The sequence below is a fragment of the Megalops cyprinoides genome, chromosome 23, assembly GCF_013368585.1.
Source record: "Megalops cyprinoides isolate fMegCyp1 chromosome 23, fMegCyp1.pri, whole genome shotgun sequence".
Taxonomy (NCBI): Eukaryota; Metazoa; Chordata; class Actinopteri; order Elopiformes; family Megalopidae; genus Megalops; species Megalops cyprinoides.
In genome coordinates this window covers 21,193,492-21,218,449 of record NC_050605.1, presented here as the reverse complement: position 1 = coordinate 21,218,449, position 24,958 = coordinate 21,193,492, and the positions used below count along the sequence as shown (strand labels likewise).

At 53.2% G+C, this 24,958-nt stretch overlaps 1 protein-coding gene across 4 annotated transcripts in view; it reads left to right on the top strand.

The window, feature by feature from the left end:
• The window catches only part of hipk2 (homeodomain interacting protein kinase 2), a 79,376-nt gene that overhangs the window by 36,103 nt on the left and 18,315 nt on the right, over positions 1-24,958 (top strand). For all 4 annotated transcript variants that reach the window (XM_036517724.1, XM_036517722.1, XM_036517721.1 and 1 more), the window contains exons 3-4: positions 23,835-23,958; positions 24,790-24,909. In XM_036517724.1, the coding sequence (XP_036373617.1) occupies positions 23,835-23,958; positions 24,790-24,909 (244 nt within the window). The remainder of the gene's footprint in view (positions 1-23,834; positions 23,959-24,789; positions 24,910-24,958) is intronic.

Here is a 24,958-nt window from a genome sequence, read left to right as displayed (position 1 = left end):
TACGGGTGTGTGTGCGTGCGCATACGTGTGTGTGTGCGTGTATGTACGCGTGTGTGTGCGTGTGTGTGTGTGTGCGTGTGCGTGCATACATGTGTGTGTGCGTACGTGCGTGTGTGTGAGCTGCAGGGCCCAGGCGGTGTGTAGATCGCTGACACGCATTGCCGCTCCCTGTCGCGTTCTCACTTATCTGTGACGCAAACCTTCCGAGTTCCGGCCCCCTTCCCTCTCCGTGCAGGACTGTAATTAAATGAAACGGCCAGCCCTGCGCTCCAGACCCACTGTGTGTGTGCAGATTACCCCCCTCCACCAGGGGCCTCTGCGCTTCACTCTAATTAAAGGCCGGGAGACGAGCGGCCGTGGACGAGCCGCAGAATGAGCCTCAGAACGAGTGCTGGGATAAACGGCTGGGATGCCTTTGTCTACAGACTGCGGGGCAGCCTCTGTATGCGTAAAGACACATTAATGGCGAGGCGGTAATTTCCACGGCAACGGGAGCCTCGCCGCGGTTATTCTAAAATTGGCGCAGACAGTGACGGCAAAACCCACCTGAAATTGAGGCCCCTTTGAACCCTCTCTCTTCCACACAGAGCGGGGCTTTCATGTGACTATCTGCGTTCTCTCATTCTGATCTTGGGGGACTTGCGGTTCGGCGGCCTGCTCTTTGAGATGCGCTGAGAGCAGTGAGTCACTCGCGTTTATCTCGGGGCTTTGAAGAGTTTCGTGCATGTAGCAGTTTTGTGGCACCCTCCAGGATCTCTTAATGGGCACAGTGAGGGGATTTTAGCAGAACGGTGAAGGCCAGAGCAAAGCATACAGCAGGATTGATTTTTTAAAACTTTTTCCTCTGTATTTTTTTTCTTTACTTTTTAGGGTATAAAATTCTATTCCAAGCTCTGAGGTGGCGAAGTGTCATTGGTTGCCCAGCGTTAACACTGTGAAACCTGGCTGGTGAATGAGAGTAAAGGCTACACAAACTCTCTCTGCACTGTCTATATACACGCCCTTCACCATACAGCCCTAATTCTCACAAGCACAAGAAACTGTGGACGATCCCCAACTTCTTTTGCCAAGTCCTCAACAAAAGTGTTGGAGAGACAGGATACAAAAAAAAACAACAAAAAAAAACAACTCTCCCAACGTCCCAACCGTCCCCTCATCGTTTCAGAGGAGGTCTCCATGGCAACTCGCATGCCTGTGCAGTGGACACAAAGAAATGGCTGTGTGGAGCACGGCCTGAATAGGAACAGGGAGAGCGGGAGAGGGGGCCGACCCCGGCCAGCATCGGGAACAGCTGGGATTGGGGGCGGGGTTTCAGAGTGGCCTCAAAGCAGACCCCCAAAAAAAAAAGAACCCAAAGCTCTTTCTCATCACAGAATTACCGCTGGAGACGAGCCCTCTGGGAGAAAAAAAAAAGAGAAAAATCTGCGGTAATTGGAAACCACCTTTTTTTTTTTTTTAAGATGTGCAGAAAGCTTGGCTTCCGCTGGAAAGTGATTGGCAGTCTGAACACTCCGCCCAGTCCTCGGCGTTCTCCGTGGCGAAGCGCAAATTAGATTTCAAGTGGGGCTGCGGCCGCCAAAAGCGCGGCGGCGTGTACACGCTTTGCATAAAGCCGCAGTTAACGATATCAGAGGGGCCGCGTTGTGCGTGCAGCAAAAAACAGAAACTTCACTGTAATTACGAGCAAAAACCCACATGCGGTTAGCTGCAGCGCTCTGATAATGAAGTGTTGTCAGAACAGGTGGGCTTCGATGCTCAATTTAAAACCTGTGGTGGGGGAAAAGCGCGGCCTGGGTCTGTTGTTGTTTCCCTCTGTCCTGAGTCGGACATTTATGCTGCGGTGGAAAGCAATCATAGCTCAGTACCTCTTCTTGGGGAAGGTTATTGACTGACTCGCTCTTGGTTTGTTTGTTTGGCTTTCCACGGAGGGCATCAATGTGTGCTCGGAATCCCAAACAGGTGGGATCCTCGTGCAGCTGAAGTCAGGTCTAATGCACGGTAGTCTTCACTGATCGGAAGTTTCCCCATTTCTGTTTTTTTTTTTTTTTAATTTTCCCTCCTTTTTGTACCATGATTTATGAAAGGGTTCCTTTTCATCCAGGCTCGATATTCGATTCTGAGGTTTGATGGATTTGAGCATCGGGGGGGCGTAATTTCAGAAAAACAGCGCACCTGAATAGTTTGGAAGGAAGTCCTGACATGAACTCTCCCCGGTGTCACGTGACGTGCTGCGTGTTGAGAATGATTAGCCATGCCTCGCTGCAGCGTTCACACACACACAGCTGTCCCCAGCGAAGGGCGTAAGCGCTTATTTTCCTGAGACCTGGCTATATTGGAAACAATCTGTAAGAGCGGTCGAGATTTATGGCTCTTATTCCCTGTACCGTCCAGCCCAGCCGGGGAAGAAGCATGAGCAGCCAGGGGCTGTTATAGCCAGCGCTGGCACAGACCCACCTCAGCCTGTCCACTTGGGTCGTTCGCGTTTCCCCCGCTGAGGTCAGGGCGTTTCGGGAAGCGCCGCCCTCCACAGGGTGAAGTGAAGTTTACGGTTGTGCTCAGTAAGCGGCTTTAGAAGGCAGAGAGAGTGGCCTGCTCTTACAGGGTGGGCTTGCGGTTATTGGGTGCCGATCAGCGCTCCGATTACACTTAAGTGGTGTAAGTGGCCGACCTTGACACGCCCCCCCCCCCCCCTCCCTCCGTCACCAGCATGGGGCTGTTGAAATGCCCTACCAGGAGGAATTGTGGTCTCCCTGTTCTCCCCTCTGACCTTTGACCTCTCCTGGCTTTCTCTGGAGGTCCTTTCTTGCGACTGGGCTCGGGACAGGTGGGGACAATTAAGCTGACAGAAAGCAGCGGCTGGCATTTTTTTCTCTTTCATTCTCTTCCTTTCTTTCTCGGTCTCTTTTTATTTTTTTCTTCCACTCTTAAAGACCCATCAGCATAGCGCGAACAGCATTTCCTGGCTGTTTTGCGGTGGTTACATGCTGATTGCTTTCTGTTGTGCTGCAGCAAGCCTTTGTTCTTCTACATTTTCCCCACAGATGTGGTTAGTTTGCTTCATGTTTTTCTTCAGGGCATGATGTGAATAGTCTTTAATTCTGCTTGTCTTCTTAAATGTAAACATACTTTACTGTGAAGTCATCTGACATTGTTTCCGCATTATTGTAATATATCCCCTTGTCTCAAATCCTCATCTCCTGAAGTTTCCGAGCCAGTCATGCTTAAGACTGTGGTTATAAAATTCAAGTTTAGATTAACTCTGGCACAACGTTTAGAACAAAGATCTGACTTGCAATTTGACAGGCAGCCACACAGAATATAGGCACCCTGAACTTCAGTTGTGGGGGCCGCTGTTGAGCCTAGAGGAACAGAAAAGAAGAATCAATATGTGGATCCTAGAACGTTCAAAAGCTGCACATTCAACAAATAGTTGAATAGAAGTAGTCGTAGTTCTCAGCACCCTAACTCTGTAGCTAATGGGATAGACATATTTCTCATGCAACTCTGTAGTGCCGGTTCTTATAGTTTCCGCTGTGGGAACATTGTTTGAGCCGATTGTTCTCAACTTTAGTTGACGCTGAACACACTTCCTGTCCTGAAATTTTCCCATAATGACACACTTTGCATTTTTGCGTCCCTGCCTCTGGCCTGCTTCAGTGTGTATTATCTCATGAGGACTAAGAGGATAATACTTTCAGCGTAATGTAATTCCAGCTTTGATCGTACAGGAAACAATGAGCTTGGTTTACATACGGACATTTTACAGATTGTCATAATTTTAAACACTGGCAAAAGATGAGGTGCAGCTTATTAAAGCATTATCATATACTCTGTAAGACTGGAACAGGACCCATTTTATCATTTCCGTATCAGTTTGTTAATTTGAGTGCTACGTGGATTAAGAAAAGTTTGAGGCAGAACGCTGATAATGAGGGAAATATTTTGTAGTTTTGCTGTCATTTACAGCTCACTAATTAACTGGAGAACATTTTTAATTGTCACTGCTTTCTGTGACGGACGGCCTTTGTGTGCTTTCCAAAATAAATAAATAAATACTAGGCATTCCTGGCCCGGTGGGAGTTTTTCCCAAGCCCTGACTGCGATGTGGATCTGACTGGGGTGAAGTGGACAGTGGGGAGAATCTGAGTACTCTGGTGTCTCTAAAGGGTCTTCCCTTGTGGTCAAAATGAGCAGATTCTCGGGGGAAGATAAGGGTGAGGGGGTCATAGAGGGGGTCTCAGTTCTCCCCCACTTGCATCCACTGCTCTCAGTTATGATCTTGCATCCTTCAGCCTACCCAGTGGATAAACACTTCATCCTTTCACTCTTCTGTTGACAAAACTTGAAATCAATCCCCAAACAGGCAGAGTAAGTGCCCTGTAACTGCACACCCTAATAGGCTACCAGAGGTGTGTGAGTGTGTGTGTGTGCGCGTGCGCGCGTGTGTGTCTGTGTGCGTGCGTGTGCGTCTGTGTGTGTGCGTGTGTGTCTGTGTGTGTGTGTGTGTGTGTGTGTGTGTGTGTGTCTGTGTGTGTGCGTGTGTGTCTGTGTGTGTGTGTGTGTGTGTGTGTGTGTGTGCGTCTGTGCGTGTGTGTGTGTGTGTGTGTGTGTGTGTGTGTGTGTGTGCGTCTGTGTGTGTGTGCGTCTGTGTGTGCGTGTGTGTGTGTGTGTGTCTGTGTGTGTGTGTGTCTGTGTGTGTGTGCGTGCGTGCGTGTGTGTGTGCGTGCGTGCGTGTGCGTCTGTGCGTGTGCGTGTGAGATTTGTGATGAAGGCACAGGGAAGGGCTGCAGAGGTTGGGAAGTGAAGGGCCGGCGGAGCAGGAGGGGGCTGTGATGTCTCTGATGGCTGTGCTGGCCGCAGGCGAGGTGGACTCTGACTGAACATTTAGGTTAGACAGTCTGCGCACATGTCGTCTGCGACTGCGGGGGGGGGGCTGCACAGACGGAGCCTGCTGTCGCCCCTCTGTGGCAGGACCTCCCTCAGGCCCTGTCTGTCCTGGGCCCCCATGCGGTGGAATGATCTTAGTCTGCCACAGACTGGAGACCCAGCTCTCCATTTTTGCCTCCTTGCCTAGTATTAATAGCGCTGAGGTCTTGCCTTTTTTTGCATATTCGCATATTGCTGTAGGGGTGTTATTATTATTTATATTCTTATTGTTATTGTACCGAATTATACATCGACTCGAGCAGTTGTTTGGATTATTATGGCGTTCGTGGAGCCATATTGTTGTAGCCCTGTGCAACCGATTGGCACATACTCAGATGTGATCCTACATTTCCTGCTTGATGCACTCATGTACTTTTCACTTTGAAAGTTGACCTGGGTAAGTGAATCCATGCAAAATCCAGCTTCCGGAGTGGTCTTCCCAGTGCCCACAACTGTACTCAAAAGAATGTGACATTTGCCTTTATCTCTGCTTACATTAATTAAACCTGATTGAGTTAACCCTTTGGTGTCCAAGTGTACGGTATTCCCAACACCAGGTTTCTGTCTGGGCTTGATGAAAATTAAAACAGGTTTCCATGGTATCCCTCACGCAGTGGAGGGAAAGTGGCCGTTGTACCTGAGGTGGGGTAAGGAGGGTAACGGGGTCGGGTTTAGGGTGCGGGGCGAGGGCAGAGGGTCGAGGGGTGAGAGGTCGCCACGGTCCATCCCCGCGGAGTGCATGCGTGGGGCCGCCGTTCTCCCTCCCCTCGCCCAAGCAAAACATTCCGTCGGCAAAAACGCTGATCTGCCGGTTCTGTGTAATTAAAACGTCCTGGTGGGGTTTTTAATTTGCCACACAGTCGCAGACACCCAGCCCCCCCTCCAGCCCCCCCCCGACTCCCATGGCAATTAACTCCAGCGACAGCTTTGCCGCTTCCTGTGATTGTTGTCATTTGCATAGAGAGAATCGTGAGGGTCCTCCCCCACCCCCAACCCCCCCCCCCCCCCCCCCACCCCTCCACTGAAGAACTGCAGAATTGCTGATTTGATCAGGCGTAGGAGTGGAAAGGTTCGTACCTTTCTTACACCCTTCAAGAGCACCAGTATTGCTCTATTCACTGCTCCCCAATAGGACCTAAAGCCGCTGCATTGATTCTGATCTGTAATATTAACCGACATTACATTGCATTACATTGCATTATTGTCATTTAACTGTAGAGGCTGTCATCCAGAGTAGCTTACATAGGCTACAGTTTTGCATGCTATCCATTTATACAGATAGAGGTTTACTGAGGAAATTCTGGGTTGAGTGCCTTGCTCAAGGGTACAGCAGCAGTTGCCCAGCCGTGAATCAAACCAGCAACCCTGGTCTTTACCACTGTGCTACACTGCTGCCCCTTTAAGTGATTAGTCATTAGTTAGAGGCACCATAACACACAGACACGCACGCACGCACACACACACACACACACACACACTTCCTCTCCCGTCACCACGAAAACTGAGACAGGACATTCTGAGTGTTTAGGCGCCTGGCCGTGTGATGTCAGTCGTCCCGTCGGGGTTTTCTCCTCCTCCTGTATTAGCTCTTTAACGGAGTCTTCCATTAGCGGCTCTCTGACTGCACCGTGCCATCGAGCCCCAGAGCCTGCGCACACGTCACGCCACAGCAGGAGAAGCTACGCCGCGCTCGTTCGGCTTGGAAAGGAACCGGTGTTGTTCCCGTGTCTGTGCAATCTGATTGTGTTAGAGGCAGCACAGTGGTGGGGTTATGGTGGGGGGGGGTGGGGGTTATGGTGGGGGTTCCTGCTGGGAGGAGTACAGGGAAGTGCCATTATTCTCCGTCAGGTGTGAAGAGTTGAGTGAGGTCACACGGCCGTCAGAAAGGAAGGGAGGGACAGGCCCTGCCTGGCGTGTCACTGTCCGGGCTCTCTCGGGAAAGGGCTGGAGTTCAGCCCGGTTGTTAGGGGAAGCTAATTCAAACCCATGTTTCCTGACAAAGAAAGCCCTTGCCAGCATGTGGATGAATTCTTATCCCTCGTGCATTCTTCTTTCATTCGTATCTTCAAGATTAGTTAACCAACGATTGCCTATAATTTCCAGCTATAGATATAAGCTGATAAAATTGTAACCTTTGTAATTCACCCAGAATAAGCGCGTCTGCTAAATGGCAGTAATGTAATATAGTGAGGAAGCCTAGCTACAGTATTCTATAAAACTAACAGCCTCACTTTGCTTTTGAGCCCCATTCTTTAAATACACCTTCACAGGAGACCCCCCCCAATCTCTCTCTCTCCCCCCCTCTCTCTCTGTCTCTCCCTCTCTCTCCTCCGGTGCTGCTTTGGTAAATTCCCATCTGTGGCTGTTTCTGAGGGCTGGAGTGTTTAAGCAGTGGTGCTCTAATCCCCGCGCTGCACCAGGGTGGGAAACGACAGAGGCGACGGAAGCTCCTGATGTATATTTCAGAGTGCGGAGTGCAGGGAGAGGAGTGCCCCCCCCACTTCCCCCTCCCCTCTTCACGAAGCTAATTGAAGGTGGCGTGGAGGGCGTCAGGGAGAGCTCAGGTGTGCACAGCAATCCTCCTGAGGCGGACGACTCTGCTCTCTGTGGTGGCAGTTACGGCGGTTTGCCGGGGTTCCCGGGGTTTTGCACGCAGTGTGTCTGGCTGTGTGTCTGAGTGCGTATGTGCCTTGCGAGCTGGGGACCTGCAGGGCTACCTCTGCCCTGGCGCTGTAACTGCACCTGTGTTTTTCCCCTTTTCTCTGAATCGTGGAGATGGCCACCGACACTATGGCTAACATTATCTTACATTCTCATCATTTATCCAGAGCCACTTGCATAGTTTACAGTTTTACATGTTTATTTATAAAGCTGAATGTTTCCTGAGGCAATTGTGTGTTAAGCACCTTCTCCAAGGGTACAGCAGTGGGGAATCGAACCAGCAACCTCTCGGTTACAAGCTCCGGTGCTTACCACCACACCGCTATGGCTGCTCCACCCTTCGTAGATGAGCAGCTCCCCTGTCTGACTGTGGGGCCTCATGCTATTATTTTCATGTTAGTGCAGAGACGTGTATCTGAATAGACAGACAGGGCTAATATGCCACCGACGTTTGGTGGAATGAGGGGGGGGGGCTCTGGCCTTAACTCTTAGGTATACAGTGTGAGTGTTTTACAACCGTAGGAAGCTGCCTGCCGTGTAGCCACGGCTGAGTCTGTCTGACTGGAAGTTTTCTGTCTGGGGAGGGGGGGGGGGGGGGGGGGGGGGAGTGGAAACTAACGGGTGCGGGGAGGAGCCGCGAAGGCGCCTCTGGGGTTTGCTTTGCCCAAACGCAGCGCGGTGCATTCCGTGCGCGCTCTGGGATGGGGGGCGGGGGGCATCAGGAGGGAGGGGGGACCTGGGGGATTGTGTTATTTCATCCCTGTTGCTGGTGACGTTGGATCTCTGCCGCCAGAGGAAACCTGCAGAGCCAGCATTTCTCTTGATTGAAAGCCGCGCAGATGATAGCTGTACATGATTAGACTGCTGAAACGCCGCAATTACGAGTGGGCAGCTCTGCGAGGGGGGGGGGGGCAGGGAACGAGGGCTAGGGTGGGGCAAAGGTCGAGGCCAGATGGGGGCTTTATTGGCGGGGCATACTGTCACTCTGAGCTCTCTTCTCAAGGACTTGACCACCTCCATCCAGGGTTTTTTTGGGCAAAGTTGTAAACATCCCCCAAGCCATGAAGAGTGTGAGAACATAAGCTTGTGGAGTTCCCTGTCTGCTCTGATGAGGTCATCTCGAACCCTGGTCCGATTCCATTAGTGGTTCTTGGGGAAGGCCTCCAGGCGCTAATAGTTTTTTTCCCCCCTGTCAATGGACAGCATTTCACAGGGTTGCTTTTGTTCCTGTTCCTTTTCTTTTGTCATTTTACATAACCTGTGCTGTGAGTTTGCCGGTTACGTCACTGTGGTGTTAATGGTGCAGAGTTGACTCAACGGTAAACCCTCATCAAACTGCACCTGTCAGAACAGGGACAAGGAGAGGCCAGCCAGCAGCGCTGTTCCGACCGGACTTTTTAACATTTCACTCAGATGTCAAAATCAGCCCCTTTATGCAAGGGATTGGGGTGGAGACTGTCTGTCTGTATGTGTGTGTGTGTGTGTGTGCGCATGTGAGAGTGTGTGTGTGTGTGTGTGTATGCGTGCACGTGTGAGCATGTGTGTGCGTGTGAGAGTGTGCGTGCATGTGAGTGTGTGTGTGCGTGTGAGCATGTGTGTGTGCGTGTGAGAGTGTGTGTGCGTGTGAGCATTTGTGTGTGCGTGTGAGAGTGTGTGTGCGTGTGAGCATGTGTGTGTGCGTGTGAGTGTGAGTGTGTGTGTCCTTATGAGCATGTGTGTGTATGCGTGCATGCGAGTGTGTGTGTGCGTGTGAGAAAATGAACCCTTGTGTCCTGTTCCTCCTTGCGAGCTCACACAGGAGCCGGGCGTTTACACAAGAGCGAATGAAGCCGAGCAGGAATGAGAGGAAAAGGCAGTGAATTATCTGCGCTCCGCTCGGCTGGGGGGGCGGCGATGTCGGGGAGCTGGGGGGGGGGCGACAGCGGGCAGGAAGCACTCGCTGTGCTGCAGCACTTGGGCCCGGGCCCGAGACTGCACCCCCCGCCCGCTCGCTGGGAACAGCTGTGAGGAACAGGGGGAGGAGGGGTAGTTTCGGGGGCAGGAGGACGCAGCTGCGCTCCTGAAACCCCTCCCTCTCTGAATGCAGGACACGGTCGCGCTTGTTTCCTGTCCCTAAGGACTGGGGCGCCCTCTCCCTGCTGCCCCTCAGTACCCATACACCAACCCCACCCCACCCACCCCCCCCCGCGATTACATAACCTCGGAGCGCAGCAGACGTCCCAGCCAGCCATGGCTCCCGCCGCCCTCACCCCTCCACTCCTCTCCCCTGTCCTGGACCCCGGCTTCCTGTGTTGTTGGCCGTACCTGTGGAGCCAGTCAGCGCCCCACTGCCCCATGGGAAAATCCTCACGGCAGGAAGTCAGCAGTCACATGCATCCTTAATCAGGGAGTTGCTCGTTTAATGCAGTCATCTCGAGCAGAGCTGTGGAAGTCATCTCTCAGCTCCCAGCATGCCCCTGGGATTTTTTTCCCCTTCTAAAGGTTTTGTTTTGTGCCTGTCGTACACGTCTCGAGCTTGACTTTACTCAGCGCAAGGCCCGTCACACCCAGATGACAGTCCTCCTTCGTCAGGGAGATTTCCTGTCTCAGTCAGAGGCTTGAACACATCGCCACCCTGCTCCCCTTCTCTCTCCCCCAAAACTCCCAGAGGTCTCCGCTCCCACTGCACGGCTCTCTGCTGCATTCTCCCTCATGAGGCACTAACCCCATTGGCTGTTTCCCGGTGGCGCTGCACCAGACCAGGCCAGTGTTGCGGGTTCCCTCGCACGTCTTGAACCCGTTTCCTCTTGGGCTCCTGCCACAGTGCAGTTCTGGAGCACTCCCAGTGTTCTCCACACAGAGTACACAACAAGAGACACTGGGGGAGAGAGCTGCGCTGGATGGGGCCCGCAGGACCCCTTCACTCTGAATTGGGGACAGCTTGTGTGTTTGAAAATCTTAACATTATTGAAAGTGGAAGCGGGAACCTGAGAGCCGCTATCTCTACTGTCATTACCGCTGCTCTCTGCTCATCCGCTGAACGGTGGGGCGGTTACCCTCCCGTTTTTCAGAACGAACATCGATAACGTGGAGAGCGCTCTCGTTTCCTGCTTTCACACCTGTTGAGCACTTGTCCTCTTGCTGAGCATTCTGTTCTCACCATTATACTGAAGCCTGTGTAGATTACGTGACCACACTTAGGCCCACTGTCTGAGCTCTTGGACCTCGCTTGCGTAACTCTCACGTTACAGGATGGCCTCTGTTGCCTTGCTTTTCTTATAATATTTTAGGACATTAAGTCTCCTCTCAGCTTTAAAAGCTTTTCATGTCCAACAGTTTGAACCCTTCCAGTCTGGCCTAGTTAGAGTGAACAGTGAGAGATGGAGGGGCAGCAGTGTAGCATAGTGGTAAGGAGCAGGGTTTGTAACCCAAAGATTGCTGGTTCAATTCCCCACTGGGGCACTGCTGCTGTACCCTTGGGCAAGGAGACCTGGCACTGGTCAGCCTGGGTGTCCCTTTGGGTTCGGTTTATGAGTCCTCTCCTCTTTCGTAATTTCTTTCTGCGCCTTTGTTCTTGCGTCATCAAAAAATAAGAACCCGAGCTCCACTTTCATGCTGCTGGAACCCAGATTTACGTCCGCACTAAACCCAAAACGACCATAGCTACAAGGCCTCTGGGTGCCTGCTGGCGGAACATGAAAGGATGAATGAGAGAGAGTTTGGTGACCTTTGACCCACAGGTCCCGGTCACTCCCACACACTGTCTCATCGACTTCACTTTTATCTTTGTACATCAGCTTTTATTGTAATAGCCCATTATTGCTAGTAGTAGTGTAAAATAGCAGATCTGGCCTGTTGTTTAAAGGTTTTAAAAATAGACTTAATTATTTAAAAATGACTGTCATCCATGAATAATTATGTGTTGAGGTAGAAGTGGAGCTACCTGTGTCTGTGTGCTGAGCAGTATGCGTGATCACAGTCAGCCTGTGGGTGTTCAGAGGGAACGTTTTGCTCGGGTGATGGTGCAGTGAACACTTTCTGTACAGCCAGGTCTTGGTGGGTGTTCTGCGGTGAAGGTGTTCAACCCTACCCCTGCCCCACCCCACTCCACCCTACTCTCATGGAGAGGCAGCTCAAAGGCTGTCTCATCAGCTTCAATTTTATCTTTGTATTTTAGATTTTATTATAATATGGGCTATTATTGGTAGTAGAGTAGGAGAGAAGATCTAGCCTGATGTTTTAAGGTTTTGAAAATAAACTTCATTACTTAAAAATAACTTTGCCATCCGTGCATAGTGTCTTGAGGCAGAAGTGTGTAGTCATGAAACGTCTTGCTCGAGTGATGGTGAGGTGAGCACTTCCTGTGCAGCCAGTTCTAGGTGGGTGTTATGCGGTGAAGGTGGTCACCCCCACCCCCACCCCCACCCCCACCCCGTCACTCCCCACTGTCCCGGAGAGGCAGCTCAAAGGCAGGGAAATGTATCCCACAGCCCCTTTCACCTGTCCCAGGGCGGCTAGCCTCGACAGTGTTTTCCCCACCTGCCCTCCCGCTCAAGGAAGAAACGTCAAAACAGTGCGAAAATGGATCCCCTAATATGTCTGAACGCGTTCCAAATGACTCGGTATATCACACCACTGGCGGGTCTCTCTGCAAGCTTCTGCCATTTGGCAGAGAGGGACAACATCATTCCGCCTGTTATAATTGAGTCTTCAAGGATGGAACATGAAAGCGATCATATTGTATAGATTTTCCCAGACAATAATTGCTTTTGGCTTGAAGGACAAAGAATGTGAGATTAAACTCGTGCCTCTCTTTAATAGAGGCGGTACTGCTGGATGTGGAAAATTACCAGAGTCCCCAAACTGGGGGAAAGAAAAAAAAAAAACAATAAAGGAAAGGAGTCAATGAGAAGTGATTAAATATACTTATAAATGATTGCCAGGCAGGACTTGAGAGGGAAATTAATTACCTGTCATTGTGAGTGATTGTTATTGAAGAAATCCCTCAATATGCAGCGAATCGCTGTGAAAACAACTGGAGCTGTGTTCCCTGTACAGACACAGCAGGAACCAGGAATAACAATGAATTAAGAAACTGCCTGAGTGCTTTCGCTTCTGGGCCTCCGATGCGGTGTGGCGGGGTTGGCGGGAGGGAGACTCTCACGGCTTAGCGTTTCTTTGGTCGGTTCTGCCTGTTTTTTTTTTCCGAGCGGCTGTGGTCCTGAGGCGGTCCTGCTGTCTGAGGCGAGGGGGGGGGGGGGGGGCATTCCTCCGCTTTTCCCGCAAGCCCGGAATCGTCCGTGGCGGTGTGGCGACCGCGTTTGCCTCTGGGCAGCGTGAGCGGAGAGGGCTGTCGGTCCTCCGCCTGGCTCCGGCCTCCGCGTGGCGAGCCAATCAGAGCACAGCGCTCGCTCCGCTTCTCAGAACGCTGCTTCGCAGCGCCTCGCTCCTGGAATTCCAATCATTTGATTGGCAGAGAAAGCGAGTGTTTTTGTATTCTGTGTACAATGCTCCATTCACTTAATGCACCAGCCCGACCACGGTACGCTACACCTCAGGCGGCGCTGCCTTCCTGACTCTGAAAGCCACTGTCTCTGTTTGTGTCCATGTGACATTGCAGAACAGGAGGAGCAGGTGCTTGTGTGCAGTTATGATAGGCCAGTAAGCATCGTCCTGGCTGTCCTGCAGTCGAGTGGTCGCCTGTAGGAGGCAGCAGAGAGTGCAGATGTCAGGGCTGTCTGCAGAGGGCCGGAGCTCTGGCGGGGGGGTGAGCTGTGAACGAGGCCCGCGAGTCTCCCTGCCCTTTAAATGTTAATAATCCAGCCGTTTGTACAGACATGAAATATGCATTTTGGCTGGGGGGGGGGGGGACGCGGCGTGGCTAATGGTGTGTGGCTGCTCCGCTGCACTGCATGCTGGGAGAGGGAGGGAGCGAGGCGTGCGATAGGCCGTCGCGGGCCTCTCTCCCCTGACGGAGACGGGCCTTCATCGGAGCGGCAGCGAGTCAGCTGTGTGTGTGTGCGTGACCGCGTGCGTGGCGGAGGTCGTACCGAGTGGGGAGCTCTAACCGGGCCGGGTGTGTTGGGGGAACACAGCGTTTGGAATTAAGATTAATTCACAGCTGGACGGCAGTCTGGATCGGACCCAATCAGCCGCTTCGAGCCCGCATCTCATTAGCGCCACGGTGCGGCCCTCCGGGGGACAGGTGGACTCAGAGCGGGGCGGCCTCACACCTCCTGCATATATTCATCAGCTCTGCTCCCGTGTCCACTCACAAGACGACCTTTGACCTTACACCACAGGGCAGCCCGACTGGGCTGCGGCGCGGTACTGGGTGCTGTCAAAGGTGTTTCGGCCTCACCGGGTGGAGAAGGCGAGTGGTTACAGGGATACATCCGTCTGCAGTAATAAGGTCCCCCTCCCTGCGCTTCGTATCTTAGTGAAGTGGGTGAATGAAACCGCGCAGTTCGCAGGGTGAACGCGTGCAGACGGGGCCTGTGAATTGGCTGGGGCCTGGTTTTTGCAGTGACGGGCTCAGTGTTTCAGATCGTTTCACGGCCCCTGCTGTTTTACCACCTCTGCAGTGTGTCAGTCTCCGAGGCCTGGCAGCGCGCTGTTTCCTGGTGGGGCACTCGGATCCTCTCGCTGTGGGCTCCGGCCGCTTTGCGGTTTGTGCTGCGTTTTGTCTGAAGTGCAGCCCCTGTGCGTTTTCGGTCAAAGCTGTGCGTTTAAGCCCTGCAGACCTTTCCATCAGGAAAATGAATCTCGCAGTTTCTCGCTCAGAGCAGTCGGGGCGTACAGAATCCAGCCGCAGCCCTGACCAGAGGCAAATTGATTCTGACTGCACAGGAGCTCTTTTTCTTTTCCTGGAGAGGAGTCCTCGCCGTGACTCACATTTTTTTTTTTACAGAAATTCCTTCAGAGCTGCGTTAAGCGCAGGAGGGAAGGATGTCTCTCCGCTGACACTGAGCAGACCTGAGGAAGTTGCACTGCCCCTCTGCTGACCTTAACGTCAGAGCGACGTCAGAGCGACTTCAGAGCAGCGTTCCTCGGTGGCAGCTGCTGAATAATTCCCTCTGGCTGCCAGGGTGCATTCCTCCACACTGTTCCTCGCACACAGCACAGTGCGTTCTTTACCACAGCGTGCTGAAACTGCGTTCAGAGAGTACGTGTGATTCGGCAGGTCTGGTACAACGTCTCAGTCTGTTCTCTCTGTTCCTGCCTCCTCCTGACTTTAACTTTGTGTTGTCCCCCAGTGGCCTGCTGCCGTGTGTATGCTGTAGCCGAGACCAAAACCCCCGCCACACGCACACACACACGCACACACCCCCGCCACACACACGCACACACGCACACACACACACACCCCCGCCACACACACGCACACACACGCACACACGCACACACACGCACACACCCCCGCCGCACACACGCACACACACGCACACACCCCCGCCGCACACACGCGCGCGCACACACACACACACACACACACTCACTCCCTATTCCCAGAGTTATCCGGCTCCGCTGAGACCCATAGCGGTGTTGCAAGAACCCCCTCCAGAGAGAGAGACATCCCTCCACCCCCCATTGTGTGTGAGCACTCACCCCCCCCCCCAGTTCGTGACGTGGCGGCTGAATCACCGCGGCGACCGTCGCCCGCCCCTGCAGGTGGAAATGGAATGTATAATTGATAAGATGAGCAGCGCAGCCGCAGAATGACAATATGGAGGCAGAGTAATTACAGCGCAGGGGAGAGCAGGGGAGAGCAGGGGAGAACGGGCCCCGGAGCTCCGCGCGGCAGGCCTCTCTGTTTGGTTAGCGCCACTAATGGGAGTCTGGGAGGAGAACGGGCAGCTGCTCGTCTGCTTCTGACGGGGACACAAAGGAACAAGGCGCACACACACACACATGCACACGCACACACACACACACACACACACACACACACACATATACACACATACACACACGCACATGCACACACACACACACACACATATACACACATACACACACGCACATGCACACAAGAACACACACACACATACACATACACATACACGCACACACACACACACGCGCGCACTCACACGCGTACTCACACACGCACTCGTACACGCACGCACACACACACACACACACACACACACACACACACACACACACACACACACACACGCACGCACGCACGCACGCACACACACACACACACACCCTCCCCTGTGCCGCTCCGCGCTCCCGCACCTCTCCACTCGCTGATGTAAGAGGCCCTTGGTGACATCATCAGCCTGGGGGGGGGGGGGCAGCCATCGTAAAGACAAATATAGTCCGTTCCCATAAATAACTACCCTCCGCAGATCCGCGGGGTGTCTCTCAGATTGCGTAAGGAGAGTGTGAATGGAAAAGGGATCCTGTCGTATCTAATGTAACCGTGTGAAATATCGGCCCTTTATCCTTTGTGGGCTGCAAGCGGCAGAAAGTGCTGGACTTCTGTGGTTTCTGTCTTACAGCTGCGCTAACGCTGATGTGACATTGCAGATCAGAATGAGAATGACTGGAGTTTCACTGCACGTCGGAGGCACCGGTACGCATTTGGTGGCCCACAGGTTGCGCTCCTGTGGTGAGCCCCCCCCTCTCAGGAGCAGAGGCGGGGAGATCAATTCACCATGTGCAGCCAGGGCACCAGGGGCAGGAAGCCCTGTTAATATTTCATATGCTGTGAAATTGCTGTGTGTTCCTGGCTGCCGAGCACTGTGTAGTCTGTCCTACCCCCCGTGGAGTGTGGCCCCCGTCCCCCAGACGAATTCCAGTCCGTAGGTAACGTTCGCCCCAAAACGCATGCATCCTCCAGGATAGCCACTGCCCCTTTCTCTCAGGACACACTTCCTTTTTGACTGCTTTGCATTAGTCCGCCGCTCTCCTTCCCCGGCCTTTATCTTGAGCGGAGATGAGATTGTTTTATTAAAGCCTTTGTTACGTCTACAGCGCATCATTAATCCAGAGCAGAAAGGATATGGAGGATGGGGAGGAGTTGGGGGGGGGGGGTGATGGGTGAGTTCTGGGTTCAGCCAGTCCGCACTCTTAAATCCTGGCGGACTCATGACAACTGTCTCACCAGTTATATTACACCGGCGCACCTCTGGAGAGTCTCAGCTGTATATCACACTGCAGTACAGCTAACACAGCTGAGAAGTGTCATCAGTACCACAGTGAAGAACAGCTGCGGGGTCTCACTAATAATAATATCATAAACGCGGCCAGAAAGACAGTCCCGGTCTCGTCTCCAAGCTAAATAATGTCCAATATTGTTACCTCTGTCCTCCCCTCCACCCCTGCGTAAGGGCTAGTCTGCTCTGCTTCCCTCTGATTCGCGCTGGGGCTTTCCAAATTGGTCTTTGTCATAACAGCGTCCCGTTAAGTGTTTCTGGGAAGCGACGCTTAAGATAAACACGTGGCTTCGGGCTTTTCCGCTGGAGAAAGACGCGGGAATTCCTCGCCGCCCGCGGAACCCGGAGACGAGCGCGGCCGCGCCTCTGTTCCTGAAGCGTGACCCCCCCCCCCCCCCCCCCACTCGGATGCGCTTCCCGGCGTCTATAAGCTTTCTCAGCGCGGCGTCTCTTTTGTCCACACAACAACAGAGACGCCTTAACTCTGTGTTTCATCTCTCTGTCTCTCTCTCTCTCTCTCTCTCTCTCTCCCCCCCCCCCCCCCTTGTTTTCTTTCATTTGTTCTCCCATCTCTCCCTCTCCTCGCGGTCCGGGGAATTGGGCTCGGAAACAAACGCTGATGCGGTTCGGGGGAGCGCGAGATGAGAGAGAGCGCGACAGCGTTGTCAGCATTTCCGCACGCGCCTCAGTCAGAAAAGAGCCCACCCCCCCCTCCCCCAAAGTCCTTGAAATGAAAAAACTTTCTGGCAAAGAAAGGACGTTTTTCCCTGCATCCTTCATGAAGTTTGCGGCGCGGCGCATGGAGTCGGGGGGTTCCTCGTAGACTCTCTCTCGCCCGCTTCAGTCGTCGCCGAAGAGGAATGTAAATGACTTTCATCATGAATTTCAGAAACAGCCCTTCCTTCAGAACTGCGGCTCTTTCGCTTGAGGGGAGAACCCACCCTTCTTTCGGAGAACACACCCTGTTTCCCCTTTCTGTTCTGTCATGGGGGGGGGGGGGGGGGGGGGGGTCACACACGTGTCCCCTGGGAGTCGCAGGTGCAGCTGGTCAATTAATATCAATGAAACACCGCGTTAATCAGGAGGGGCCATCGAATCTGAGTCTAGCCTTTCTGCGGGAAGGTCAGCGATGTGAAGATGGAAGTGAATCTTTGAGGGTAACTGGGAATGCACAGACGGTCTCTGGTTCTTTTGTGAAGTCGAAGAAATCGTGCTCAAGGAAACGCACTGAAGTGGCGTCTTGCTCCTCCTCATATCAGCTGCTTTGAGAGCCCACGTCCCTGGTGTGTAATGAGCATATGAACGTCGCAGCAGCACAGGGGCCTGCTCTTTTCTGTGTGTCATATACATCAGTGCCTGTGCACATACCTGACCAGTTTTTATTGTTTTTTTGGTGTGACCATTCAGGAAAAATGAGCATCGGTTGCTCATAAGTCGCTCCCAAATGGTGTCTGGGCCCGGTTGCCGTGGCGTCCTGTCCTGCTTTCCGGTGGAATGTGTGCTCTGAGGCAGCGGTGCCGGCCCGTCCCCTTGTGTCAGACGAGGGGGAGTGCAGTGTCCTGATGTGTTTTTGCAAAGGGCAGCGGACTTTATTTGCGGGGGGGGGGGGGGGGGGGGGGGGGGTTTGTGATGTTTCCCTGCTGCGTGTACCCGAAATATCTCCCAGCCTTCAATTAGCGTGCAGCTGGTGTGTGAGTGTGTGTGTGAGTGTGTGTGTGAGTGTGTGTGTGAGTGTGTGTGTGAGTGTGAGTGTGTGTGAGAGTGTGTGTGAGAGTGTGTGTGAGAGTGTGTGTGAGAGTGTGTGTGAGAGTGTGTGACCGCGCGTGTGTGACCGCGCGTGTGTGTCCGCGCGTGTGTGTCCGCGCGTGTGTGTCCGCGCGTGTGTGACCGCGCGTGTGTGACCGCGCGTGTGTGCCCGCGCGTGTGTGACCGCGCAGGTTAGCGGGGTGTATTCTCTCTGCTGTTATCGCTGTGTGTCGTGTGCAGAGGGCGGTGTGTTGCACTCAGAGCCCGTTCTCAGGCGAGAACTGTGCAGCATTTTACTGTGCGATTAACTTTTATTTCCTGGGTCTGAACTGAACCACTGTGCTTCGGGATGGATGCCTAGCAGTAGAGGGGTGCGCGTGTGCGTGTGCGCATGCGAGTGTGAGTGTGAGGTCGCGGGGACAGGAAGGAGAGAGGCAGCAGGACTGGGACGCATGTTAGATGGATTTCAGGCAGAACCTCACAGCCCCCTCTCCTCCTCTCTGGGGCGTTTTTTTTTTTTCTTCAGTAAGACACACGTGAGACACGGCAGGCAGCTGTCCCGCACGCCGCTCCCGCTCTGCAGCAGAAACCGGCGAGGCGAATCTGCCTCACCGCTGCCAGGGCAGGGCCTTCCGGCCCGCATACACGCAGGTGTCTACGCAGCCCTGCGCTCCGCTCACACGCATCCACACACGCGGCCCTGCGCTGCTCCAAACCACACACACACAGGTGCACAGACACACACACGCACACGCGCACGCACACACACACACATACACACACGCGCACACATACACACACAAACACGGAGGTGAACACAGACACACAGAGCCCTGTATGTGCACATGCACGCATCCACATATAAGATCATAACTTATCCTCCAAACCCTTTTCAGCCCCACAAATCCCAGTGTAGGGCACTGCTGTCCTCACACAACCCTTCTCCTCAAACAGGGCACCACATACACACGCACACGCACGCGCACGCACACACACGCACACACACACACACACACACACACACACACGCACACACACACACGCACACACCCCTGTGAGGGGAAGGAGCGAAACACAGAACACACCTGACAGGGGCGGGGCTCTGAGGCTGACCTCAGTCTCCACCTCTGTGACTCAAACATCCTGCCCAGTCGGACGTGATGGATATTTCTGGAATACAGGCACAGCTGATTAGTTATGATGACCGTTTTGTAATTGTGTGGGCAGCAGTGTAGCATAGTGGTTAAGGATAAGGACTTGTAACTGAAAGGTTGGCGGTTCAATTCCACGCTGGGACACCGCTGCTGCTGTCCCTTGGGCAAGGTACTTAACCCACAGTAAATATCCAGCTGTATAAATGGACAACATTGGAAAAACCTGTTTAATGTAAGTCTCTCTGGATAAGAGCATCTGCTAAATGCCAGTAATGTAATGTAATGTGTGTTTCCTTCCTCTGTCCTCCTTTACTTACTCAGTTTCATAGGTGAGAATGTGTGAGCGAACGCCACTGCTCTGGTTTTCAGTGTGAAGGGGCTGAGTAACTGCTGTAGGCAGCGGCCGGGGGGGGTATAGTGTCATTTTTGCTATGTTCCACTTTCAGCCACTCTTGTTCTGAGAGTGAAGGCTTAATATTACAGCTCCTAATACACAAGTGGCCTTGCTGATTTCAGTCCTAATGAGATCCCCTCTGCTGATATTCATGCAAATGGAGCTATTGGGTCTCATTCTGTCGCTAATGGTGGTGCTCCCTCCCATTCCCCACCCCCCCCCCCCCACCCCATTCAGGAGGAAAAGCAGAGACCTGGGGGGAGGGGTGGCGGAGCAGACGCCTTTGTGTGTGCCCTTAAAGTGCGTGCCTCGAACGGAAAGTTCCAGAGAAGTTTTCCCCAAGCCCGGCTGTTTTGCACGCCCTTTAACTGGAGCAGATGTGAGAGAGGAACCTGTCTGTCCAGCCAAGACCCTGACCCCGCTGTTTGTGCTGGGAAAACGAGCAGCATCTTTTTCGAGAGGTTCTCCATGTCCCTGGCGGCCTTTGAGCCGTTCCCAGAGCTCCGGGGGTGATGCTACAGGGCTCTGTGGGGCAGATTGGAACGGTTCTGGGTCTGGGTCTGGCCGCCCTCCTCGGTACAGCCTGTTCCGCCCCACACTGTCTGTTCAAAGCAGGAGCCTTTGGGCTGCCGTGGCAACTGAGTGGGCAAACTGGCAAGCTTATTGTGAGTGTGTGCGTGCGTGTGTTCACAAGTGTGTGCAAAGGAGCGTGCTGACTCTTATTGGCTTCTGACGTGTGTGTGTGTGTGTGTGTGTGTGTGTGCGCGTGTCTACTTTTGTGTGTCTGTGTGTGTGTATGTGTGTGTGTGTGTGTGTGTGTGTGCACCTACGGATGTCTACGTGTGTGTGTACTTTGAGCTAACGGTCCATCTCTGTCCTCCTCCTCCTCCCTCTCTCTGTCTGTTTCTGGGAATCCTCCCATGATGCATTGTGCTGCAGCTCCGTTGTGCTGGGTGCTCACAGCACGGCAGTCATTCAGGGCCGTTTCTCTCCAGAGAAGGAGGCGCGGTGAGGGGGGGTGCAGAGGGGGTATGGAAAAACTGACCTGGCCCCCCTGCAGACCTCTCTTTTCCACATTATCTGTTTCCCGCGCTGTTCCAGCAGGTCACCGGCCAAACGGCACGTCTCCCCTGCTGGAATTTCTATTAGCCCGTTGTCATGACCACCGCAGACCGCTCCGCGAACTCAGGCTGGGGGGGGGGGGGGGGGGGGTGGCAGGGGAGTAGGGGGGAGTGAAGGGGGGGGGGGGGGGGTCTTAGGCAAATGCGACACGGAAATGTTCCAGGATCACTGAAGCAGCAGCTTATCCCGAGCTGTTAAGAGTGTAATTGCAGTCGGGGTAAGATAGGGAGGTCTGGGTATTCCATCACGCTTCTGCCTCTTCCTCTCCTTCCCTTCCTGATAAGTGTCCTCAGCGGGGACGGTGTCGAATGACAGGGGCACATGCAGAGGGTTGCGTCAGAGGCCCTGGGTGATTGGTGCATGCGTTAGCCTCTGCCTTTTCTGTGGGCGTGGCCAGTAAAGTCAGCTTCAGTCAGCTTCCTTTCAGGACTGGCATTCCAAAATGACATTACATTACTGCCATTTAGCAAACACTCTTATCAAGAGCAGCTTGAGTAGGTTACAGTTTTACATGTTATCCATTTATACAGCTGTGTATTTTACTGGGACAGTTGTGGCTTAAGTAGCTCACCAAAAGGGTACAGCAGCAGTGCCCCTGTGGGGAATTGAACCAGCAACCTCCTGGTTACAAGCCCTGCTCCTTACTGCTATGCCACGCTGCCGCAGCAGTACAGAAACCTCTACGAATCATCTCATTCTGCAGAAGAGATACTGGTACAGAAGGTTAAGTCATCACGGCCTGCAGGGCTCCTCACTGGACAGAGATGCAGCGTGGCGCTCTTCGCTGTGTGTACAGGGGTTTCTGTAGCTCTTCTGCAGGATATAGTGATTTGTTGCTGCTGTATCTAATTCTTATCTGGATTACATGCTACCGTGTTCTGAGTGTGGTAAGATACCAAGCAAGAGGACACACATCATCCACACACACACACACACACACACACACCTCTCCTTGTGTCCTGAGGGAGGGACAGAGAGGACCAGGGTCAGAACGCCCACGCAAAACATGATGGCTGAAAAATCGTGTCCATGTAAAGGATATGCAAAAGGAGGACGCGGGAGAGAGGGGGCGGAGCCGCGGTAATGGATCTCGCCACGCTGATCCGAGCTGACGGCGTGTAGCGGCCTCACCGGCCTTCTGCGGCTCTCGGCACACGGCGGCCATTAAGCACCGCTGCTGTGTGGCATTGAGTGCTCACAGCTCACCTCACAGACCTCCTGAGACAGGAGGAGAGAGAGAGCGGGACAGAGAGAGAGAGAGAGCGGGACAGATAAGGACGAGCGGAGAGGGACTGAGAGGGGGAGGGGGAGGGGCGTGTGTTTTGTGAGGGGTGGGGGAAGGACATGTCGTGCAGTGCCCCACTTTGTGTAATTTACCGGCCGCGCGCAGGTACGAGCGCTTTGGTAATGGCTGCAGTCAGGACCTTAATCTGCTCCTGGCACTTTTTAAATACTGAAACGCCTTAATGCCAAGGCACAAACAGTGCTTTAATTACATTCAGTCGCACGCAGCCGGTCTCACGCCATTAACAGCGCCATCAGTCAGCCCTCGGTCTACATGCCCCCCCCCCCCCCCCCCACTCAGCTACAGCCCTGGCGCCTCAGGTCAGAGCCCGCCCCCTGCCCCCCCGCCCCCATCTCAGTGACCCACAGCTGACCTCTGCATGGCCAGCCTCATAGGATGGAAGTATCTTGCCATAACTCTCCACTCCAGTGTATTTTTGTTTGTTCTGTACAGAGCCACGCCCAAAGGTTCTGGTATAACGTGGTGCACTGTTCTCTGTGTGGGATCCGGTCTTCAAGGCTGTGAATGTGAAAAGGTGGACATTGCATTTAGAGCAAGCAGTGAAGGGACTGCAGTGTGGATGAGCAGCAGAGCGTAATTCACCACATTACGTATTACATTACTGTCATTTAGCAGATGCTCTTATCCAGAGCGACTTAACACAGATTACAGTTTTTACATGTTACCCATTTATACAGTCGCATATTTACTGAGGCAATTCTGGGTTAAGCACCTTGTCCAATGGTTCAACAGCAGCGCCCCAGCGGAGAATTGAACAAAGGCAACCTTTTGGTTACGAGTCCTGCTCCTTGCCGCTATGCTACACTGCCACCCCGCAGTGTCGATGTATGTGTGCGGTAATGCAGTGTGAATGCGTAGTTGAGTGGAGTGCAGTGTGAGTGTGCATTAGGTGAGAAGGCAGTTTGAATATACAATAGGGCAGAGTGCTGTAGGACTGTGGCTCTGCTCGGAATGTAGCTCCGTTAGCAATGGGACACAGTGAACACAGGAGACGCGCTAACAGTGAAAACAGATGCAAAATGAAGGTAGCACTGTCAGACCCATTTTTGTTAATGGTGTGCTTATTACCTCAATGTACCGCAGTGTATGTTTAGTGGTATTTAATGAGGACGTCGCGTGTAAAAGAAAGCATCCATAGCAGCTTGCAGTGGATAATGTGGATGTGGGGCTCCTTCGTGGCAATTTTTTGCTCAGTCCTTTCTTATTTCACTGTAGTTTAAGGATTATTCTACAGCCGGTAATGTGTGTATTTGTGTCTGTGTTTTATCAGCTCTGATACAGCACTGTGAGGCTTTGCTGATACCGCCTTGTCTGTCATGACCTCTGACCTCTGACCTCAGACTGACCGCTGTCTCCGTGTCCCTCTCTCCCCTCAGAGCCCCGGAGATCATCCTGGGCCTGCCCTTCTGCGAAGCCATCGACATGTGGTCGCTGGGGTGCGTCATAGCCGAGCTCTTCCTGGGCTGGCCCCTCTACCCGGGGGCGTCCGAGTACGACCAGGTAAGGTTCGCGACGGAAACTAGCTCCCAGACTCGACCTTCAGGTGTCGCCAGGTGTCACTTTGACACCACGCCTGCGTGTGTCCCTTCCCGGCCACCTCACCGAAAACACACTTTGAGAAGCGTCGCTGTTGATCTGATTGGCTCAGAGCCCTCGGTCAGGGCGCTCTTCACGGGGACAGATCGCCCGGATTGTCTCGCCCTGTTAAACTCCGCGTCTCTCCTCTGGAGCGAGACGGCTCCTCTTACAAGCTTACAGCAGGAGAGGAGGGCGAGGGCGAGGGCTCTGTCTCACAGGGCATCGGGCTGCTTGTAATGAGCCCTGAAGCCGATCTGAGAGCTGTCCTTATTTTCTACCCTTAATTGCAGCTGGTGGAGCTCAGTGTTGCGGGCTGGCCTCTCCCTGCAGTCCATTTGAATGCCTTTTCATGTTTCTGCATGAAAAGACTGCAGGATGTGGAGACCCACTGTATTCACTGCTTTGTTTAGTAATTTGAATCCTGTGACAAGATGGCCCCTCTTTCTCTTTGGATTATGAGCACAGTTTAGCAGGCGACGTTTAATCAGCATCAACTTCTATTTGTACTGAACAGTGGTGTCTGGTCCTTGAATGTCAGAATGATTCCCCCCCCCCCCCTTGATGGTCCCTTGAGTCCACCCTGATGATTCTGTAAAGACATGCTGTGTTAGGAGGAAGTGTGAGGCTATCACCTCCTGTGTTATAATACAGAGCTGGGAAATCATCACTTTCGACAGAATGGAAGAGACTGCTTCGGCTGTTCTCAGCAGGTCGTTTGATGTGAGTATGTGTGGTCCTTTGCTTTCCCGCCAGATTCGCTACATCTCACAGACGCAGGGGTTGCCGGCGGAGTATTTGTTGAGTGCAGGAACGAAGACCACCAGGTTCTTCAACAGAGAACAGGACTCGACTTACCCTTTATGGAGACTGAAGGTAAGGTCATTGTGTCCAAGTACACACACACACACGCACACAGGTCTGC